At 45.6% G+C, this 8,035-nt stretch overlaps 1 protein-coding gene across 2 annotated transcripts; it reads right to left on the bottom strand.

Moving 5' to 3' along the window:
* Window positions 1-439: 439 nt before the first annotated feature.
* Window positions 440-7,830, bottom strand: LOC142728073 (T-box transcription factor TBX22-like). Of its 2 annotated transcripts, XM_075849092.1 has the most exons (5): window positions 7,714-7,830; window positions 7,211-7,312; window positions 6,730-6,904; window positions 625-789; window positions 440-508 (listed from the first exon to the last, which is right to left on the bottom strand). In XM_075849092.1, exons 1-5 carry the CDS (start codon window positions 7,734-7,736, stop codon window positions 440-442), a joined length of 534 nt encoding a protein of 177 aa, XP_075705207.1. In that variant the 5' UTR covers window positions 7,737-7,830. The 2 variants fall into 2 exon arrangements, with proteins under 2 accessions (XP_075705207.1, XP_075705208.1); XM_075849093.1 differs by lacking the exons at window positions 440-508; window positions 625-789 and adding an exon at window positions 5,434-5,491.
* Window positions 7,831-8,035: the final 205 nt, after the last annotated feature.

The following is an 8,035-nucleotide window of genomic DNA, read 5'->3' as shown; positions in this document are numbered from 1 at the left end:
TCTTTTATATAGGAGCAGTATTATAGTAGTTATATTCTTGTATATAGGGGGCAGTATTATAGTAGTTATATTCTTGTATATAGGAGCAGTATTATAGTAGTTATATTCTTGTATATAGGGGGCAGTATTATAGTAGTTATATTCTTGTATATAGGCGGCAGTATTATAGTAGTTATATTCTTGTATATAGGAGCAGTATTATAGTAGTTATATTCTTGTATATAGGGGCAGTATTATAGTAGTTATATTCTTGTATATAGGGGCAGTATTATAGTAGTTATATTCTTATACATAGGGGGCAGTGTTATAGTAGTTGTCATTTTTGAGCTTAGAGTAGTTGTTTCTTTCCTGTCCCACCCCTCTTTGCAGGGGTCTACATTACTCATTGGGGGCGACACTGGGCGTACAGTAAAGAGAAGATGACGGTGATGAGCTGTTATTACCTGTTTCTTCCTGGGTCTCTAAAACCTTTTGCGAATGGATTTCTGTCTATCTTCAGCTTTGTTATCTATAGAGAAGAGATTACGCTTCAGACCAGTCCATTTGCTGGGCATTCTGGGAGTTGCAGTCCACCACAACCTTGCACCCCCCCCACTGGCCATATGACCCATAATCGGTCCCCACCTGCTGGTTTTGGTATGCTGTCACCGTTGTGAACTCGGTTTCCTTGAATGAAAATGTCTTCACTCCTTCTGCCGGCAGCGACTGGATCTGAGACAGGTCAATGCGGGAGTCGTGGACTATGATGTGGACCCGGGGCTTATACTTATGCATCGACTGCAGAATGATCTACAACAATAATGACAGCGTTCAATATAACAACTATGACAGAAGCCGATATTAAACATCCCGCGTGATCTCTGTAGTTACGGTAAGGCTTTGTTCACATGCGGCTGTTTTTTTGCAGACACGGCCCTCATCACTGTCTGTGCCTTAGGGCTTATTCAGACGAACGTAAAATACGCGTGTGCAACGCGCGTGATTTTCACATGCGTTGCCCGTAGCTATATTAGTCAATGGGGCCGTGCAGACATGGCAGCGTTTTTTGCGCAGCGTTGCTCCGTTGCAAAAAACTCACGACTTGTCCGTTGATTCAGCGTTTTCAACGCATCACGCACCCATTGAAGTCAATGGGTGCGTGAAAACCACGCATGTCGCACGGAAGCACTTCCGTGCGAACTGCGTGTTTGCGCAACAGCTGTCAAAAGGATGAATGTAAACCGAAAAGCACCACGTGCTTTTCTGTTTCCGAACATCCAAACGGAGTGTCTTTGCGATTAGCGAAGCCGGACAAGCGAACCGAACTTCACCGGGTTCGGCCGAACTCGATTTGGCCGAACCCGGCAAAAAAAATTCCGGTCCGCGACGTCGGGAGACATTCACTGTGCATGGTGCTGAAAGAGTTAAACTGGTTCAGCACCATGGACAGTGACTACCGATCCCAATATACATGAACCTGTAAAAAAAAAACGAAGTTCTGACTTACCGATAACTCCCGGCGTCTTCCTCCAGTCTGACCTCCCGGGATGACAATTCAGGCCAAGTGACAGCTCCAGCCAATCACAGGCCAAGCACAGCCTGCAGCGGTCACATGGACTGCCGCGTCATCCAGGGAGGTGGGGCCCGATGTCGAGAGGCGCGTCACCAAGGACGCGTCACCAAGGCAACGGCCGGGAAGTTCTCGGTAAGTACGAACTTTTTCTTTTTTTCACGGCATTCACTGTCGAGGGTGCTGAAAGAGTTAGCTCTTTCAGCACCTTGGACAGTGACGGGCGTCGACTAGACTCATCTCTATGATGGCGGCTGCGCGAAAATCACGCAGCCGCGCATCAGACACGGATGACACACGCAGCTGTCAAATGGTGAACGCAACGCTCGTGTGAATCCAGCCTAAAGAGAAGGGACAGAGGGAGAGGCTTCAGGGTGCCCCCAGGAGGGGTGCCTGTGGCCCCTGTAACAGCAGCAGGAGGGTGGGTGACAGCTAAGGGAATCTCGCTACATCGGTACCGGGGGAATTCTAAAGCTGAATTTTGGGTGCTCAATAACCACAGAGTTTAAAGTGTAACTAAACTTTTAAAAATCTTTTGACATGTCAGAAATTTTGATCGGTCGGGGTCCACCGATCGCTAAAACAAATGGGTAGATCCGCTCGAGCGCTGTGATCCGTTTCTGATCGGCTTTCCTCGGAGTGGAGTACGGACTCAATAGAAACTCTATGAAGAAAGTCAAATACAAACGAAGCATCACCCGAGCGCTTCTCCCGGGAGTCTCAGAGCTCGGACCCCCCCCCCCCCCCACCAATCAAAACTTCTGACGTGTCACTATTATATCGCACTATGATGTGTCCAAAGTTTTTTAAAAGTTTATCTACACTTTAAACTACGGGCGGCCACAAGGACAGAAGTTGGTGGCCTCCTGATGACATGGGAAGGTGCCGGGAGCGTGAGAGGCAAGAATGTCCTGAGCGCGGGATGACCTGGCGTTTACGGTGCCGCTGCTCAGGGGGAGATAGACGGCGTCACGTAGCCGCACGTATCGCCGGACACCTATACTACGTTTAACTCCTCCTTCTGAAAACCACATTCATATACATGGGGCCGATGAAGAAAATTCTGCAACAAACCTGCCGCGTGTGAACATAGCCGTACGGTGAGGTGGAGACGAAGAATCCTACCGGTGATCAGACTGAATCTCCATGACACATATTTTCCCATGACAGCAAACTGTAGTCAGACTCCGTCCTTTATGCTATTTGCCCCTCCCACACAGGTCTCAGTTGTCAGGTGCTCAGGCATGTGACAACTATGCTCCGCCCCTAGTGTGACGTAACACAAAAAAATATTAGAATAATATCAGTGTTTTCAATTTTCACCACTTTCAAAATCTGAGCTTGCTGAGGTTAAATGGAAACATTTACATCCAGAGGCTGAAACTCCATCCTGGCCTAGTTCTGCTCATAAAGCTGATGATTTGTTACAATTGTATCCAGTCTCTGTGGTATAAACAGCCTGAACTCTAGACAATGTATCAGGAGAGAGATTTGTGCTGCTGCGCTCTGCGGTCTCTGTCGCTCTCCTTGGGCAGATTTTTGGTTGGGTTGTCAGTAATAGACGATTTCGTTGTATAATACACCGGTGATTATAATGTCACACGTGGCGGCTCGTCACGTCGCGCTTCGCTGAGTTTGGTGTCACTTGTCTTTAGGTCGAGCGGAGCAGGAAATTATATTTGGTAAGTTTTGAACGGTGATGACCCTGGGGTCACGTAATGTAATGGCGGTAACTTACTTATCATATTGATGTTTGTTCTTTACGCATCTGCTGTGAATAGATCAACACCGCGAAACACACCGCAGGTTCACAGACCGAGGACTGGAAACTAACATCAGAATTCTGTACTAAAGGTCATTATAATAAAGAAGGAGGAAGGAAATATTATATACCCCACAGATCATGTGACTATAGTAATATCCTCCCCACAGATCATGTGACTATAGTAATATCCTCCCCACAGATCATGTGACTATAGTAATATCCTCCCCACAGATCATGTGACTATAGTAATATCCTCCCCACACAGATCATGTGACTATAGTAATATCCTCCCCACAGATCATGTGACTATAGTAATATCCTCCCCACACAGATCATGTGACTATAGTAATATCCTCCCCACACAGATCATGTGACTATAGTAATATCCTCCCCACAGATCATGTGACTATAGTAATATCCTCCCCACAGATCATGTGACTATAGTAATATCCTCCCCACACAGATCATGTGACTATAGTAATATCCTCCCCACAGATCATGTGACTATAGTAATATCCTCCCCACACAGATCATGTGACTATAGTAATATCCTCCCCACACAGATCATGTGACTATAGTAATATCCTCCACACAGATCATGTGACTATAGTAATATCCTCCCCACAGATCATGTGACTATAGGAATATCCTCCCCCCCACAGATCATGTGACTATAGTAATATCCCCCCCCCAACAGATCATGTGACTATAGGAATATCCCCCCCCACAGATCATGTGACTATAGTAATATCCTCCCCACACAGATCATGTGACTATAGTAATATCCTCCCCACACAGATCATGTGACTATAGTAATATCCTCCCCACAGATCATGTGACTATAGTAATATCCTCCCCACAGATCATGTGACTATAGGAATACCCTCCCCCCCACAGATCATGTGACTATAGTAATATCCCCCCCCACAGATCATGTGACTATAGGAATATCCCCCCCACAGATCATGTGACTATAGGAATATCCTCCCCCCGCAGATCATGTGACTATAGGAATATCCTCCCCCCCACAGATCATGTGACTATAGTAATATCCCCCCCACAGATCATGTGACTATAGGAATATCCCCCCCACAGATCATGTGACTATAGGAATATCCTCCCCCCGCAGATCATGTGACTATAGGAATATCCTCCCCCCACAGATCATGTGACTATAGTAATATCCCCCCCACAGATCATGTGACTATAGTAATATCCCCCCCCACAGATCATGTGACTATAGGAATATCCCCCCCCCACAGATCATGTGACTATAGGAATATCCCCCACCCCACAGATCATGTGACTATAGTAATATCCTCCCCCCACAGATCATGTGACTATAGTAATACCCCCCCCCCCACAGATCATGTGACTATAGGAATATCCCCCACCCCACAGATCATGTGACTATAGTAATATCCTCCCTCCACAGATCATGTGACTATAGTAATATCCTCCACTCCACAGATCATGTGACTATAGTAATATCCTCCACTCCACAGATCATGTGACTATAGTAATATCCTCCCTCCACAGATCATGTGACTATAGGAATATCCTCCACCCCACAGATCATGTGACTATAGTAATATCCTCCCTCCACAGATCATGTGACTATAGTAATATCCTCCACCCCACTGTTCATGTGACTATAGTAATATCCTCCCTCCACAGATCATGTGACTATAGTAATATCCTCCCTCCACAGATCATGTGACTATAGTAATATCCTCCCTCCACAGATCATGTGACTATAGTAATATCCTCCCTCCACAGATCATGTGACTATAGTAATATCCTCCACCCCACAGATCATGTGACTATAGTAATATCCTCCACCCCACTGTTCATGTGACTATAGTAATATCCTCCACCCCACAGATCATGTGACTATAGTAATATCCTCCACTCCACAGATCATGTCACTATAGGAATATCCTCCCCCACAGATCATGTGACTATAGTGATATAATAGTTGCAGCTTTTACGTTTTATATATTACCACTTTTATTGTTTTATTATTTTATTTGGCTGATCACATTTTTGCTGCTGTAGAAGAATCTCGTCTCATGACCACGAGGTGTGGACAGAATTTCCTATGATGATGTATAATTTCTTTAAATCTTGATATGGGCGGAGCTTAGTGGTCACATGACTGCACCTGACAACTTCTCCTATAAGACAAAGAGAGTCTGACAACTATTTTTCGATGTGGGAAAATAGTTTTTAATAGAGATAAGATCCGCAAGCTGCAACAATGTAAACGACGGGGGGGGGGGGGCAAATACTTTACACTGTGCAATAAAGAGGCCCTTATAGACACTGCGGGCCGGAACCAGGAGCTGTCCTGGAGCTGCGGCCTCCTCAGTGGATTTTCTGTGTTTTTCCTGGTTTTGCACAATGTGGGGGAGATGATATAATTGTTATGTGGGGGCGTCACGCTGGGCAGGTCACAATGTGTCTGTAGTGACCGCTGTAATGGGCTGTGACCGCATCTGCTCCGCCAAATGGAGGAATTCCAGGACTGCGGGACATGCGGGTACAGAAGGAGGTTGTGCCCCCTGAACTATCACTGGGGCTCATCAACAAACACACGTATACAGTGTATATAGCACATGCTGCATGTGTATACCGATGCGGAGTATAGATATACAGTGTGTATAGGGTGCTATGGTATATGTGCAGCTTTGGTGTGTATCGGTATACAGGGTATATAGGGTGATATTGTATATGTACAGCTCCGGGGTGTATCGGTATACAGGGTATATAGGGTGATATTGTATATGTGCAGCTCCGGGGTGTATCGGTATACAGGGTATATAGGGTGATATTGTATATGTACAGCTCCGGGGTGTATAGATATACAGGGTATATAGGGTGATATTGTATATGTGCAGCTCCAGGGTGTATCGGTATACAGGGTATATAGGGTGATATGGTATATGTGCAGCTCCGGGGTGTATAGATATACAGGGTATATAGGGTGATATTGTATATGTGCAGCTCCAGGGTGTATCGGTATACAGGGTATATAGGGTGATATTGAATATGTGCAGCTCCGGGGTGTATAGATATACAGGGTATATAGGGTGATATTGTATATGTGCAGCTCCAGGGTGTATCGGTATACAGGGTATATAGGGTGATATTGTATATGTGCAGCTCCAGGGTGTATCGGTATACAGGGTATATAGGGTGATATTGTATATGTACAGCTCCGGGGTGTATCGGTATACAGGGTATATAGGGTGCTATGGTATATGTGCAGCTCCGGGGTGTATCGGTATACAGGGTATATAGGGCGATATTGTATACGTGCAGCTCCGGGGTGTATCAGTATACAGGGTATATAGGTGTATATATAGGTAATCATGCAGTGATATGAATAATAATACCAGTGCTTCACACCTACATGCCCTTTGTCGTCCATTTCGTTGTTGGTGAGTTTGACTCGGTCGAAGCTAATGATCTGTCTCATCCAGGTCTCTCCGGAGCAGGGAGAATCGGGGTGCACGTAGAGTCGGGGGGAAATGCAGGAATGGTCGGTATTTCCAGCCACCATCCATTGGGAGCTGTGATAGACGTACCTATAGACACAGGGTGGACAGGGCGACATAATATACAGTGCAGGGAATACAGGGAGGCTGAATAATATACAGTGCAGGGAATACAGGGAGGCTGCATAATAGGGTGCAGGGAATACAGGAAGGCTGCATAATAGGGTGCAGGGAATACACAGTGCTCTGTCCCCACAATTCCTGCACCTCGCAGCACATATTCACTCTGGGGGGGGGGGCAGCTGCTCGTTCCGCACCTATAATTCCTGTATCTCACTATACATACTGTCTATATACATTCCCGATCCCCAGACCCTAGAATTCTAATATTAATACCTGTAGCGCTTGGAATCCACAGGAACCACGTCCAGAGCGATGTAATACTGTCTGAGGGGCTCCAAACCCTTCACTTTGATGCGCACAGAAGGGAACATCCGCCTACAGCGGAGAGAATAAAGCCACAAACCCCAGTCAGTATATATAGAGAGGTAGAGACTGTCACTGTATATACAGAGCAGAGGATTATATATATATAGAGAGAGCCCATCACTGTATATACAGAGCAGAGGATTATATATAGAGAGAGCCCATCACTGTATATACAGAGCAGAGGATTATATATATAGAGAGAGCCCATCACTGTATATACAGAGCAGAGGATTATATATATAGAGAGAGCCCATCACTGTATATACAGAGCAGAGGAATATATATATATAGAGAGAGCCCATCACTGTATATACAGAGCAGAGGATTTCATGGATTATTGTAATCACTTCTTCGGGGCGTATATTAGGATTATTATCACATGACGTCTGCAGTTCATATCAGCCTCTTACCTGCCGGCCTTGGTGATGATCATCTCAGTCCCTATCTGGTGAAATCTCCTCCAGAGGTCTCCGCCCTGCAGCTCCACCTGGACACCGCTTTCTTTGTGGGGAGCTGTGTCCAGAGATGGGGGCGCTGCTGATTTGGGTCGCTTTTCTGTTGAAAGAGAGCAACAAAAAAATATAACCAACAGGAGGAGAACTGACAGTGAGGGGGCAACATACAAACAAAACTAACAGGAGGAGAACTGACAGTGAGGGGGCAACATAAAAATATAACTAACAGGAGGAGAACTGACAGTGAGGGGGCAACATAAAATATAACTAACAAGAG

The sequence above is a fragment of the Rhinoderma darwinii genome, unplaced genomic scaffold (assembly GCF_050947455.1).
Source record: "Rhinoderma darwinii isolate aRhiDar2 unplaced genomic scaffold, aRhiDar2.hap1 Scaffold_671, whole genome shotgun sequence".
Lineage (NCBI taxonomy): Eukaryota > Metazoa > Chordata > Amphibia > Anura > Rhinodermatidae > Rhinoderma > Rhinoderma darwinii.
This window is presented reverse-complemented; position numbering and strand designations above follow the sequence as displayed.

Bases quoted from the DNA above. Each gene is read 5' to 3' on its own strand.
- LOC142728073 (XM_075849092.1), bottom strand. From the start codon at position 7,736: ATGATCATCACCAAGGCCGGCAG. The intron at 7,313-7,713 runs GTAAGAGGCTGA...TCTCCGCTGTAG, and splicing joins ATCATCACCAAGGCCGGCAG to GCGGATGTTCCCTTCTGTGC. The intron at 6,905-7,210 runs GTATTAATATTA...CTGTGTCTATAG, and splicing joins GTGGATTCCAAGCGCTACAG to GTACGTCTATCACAGCTCCC.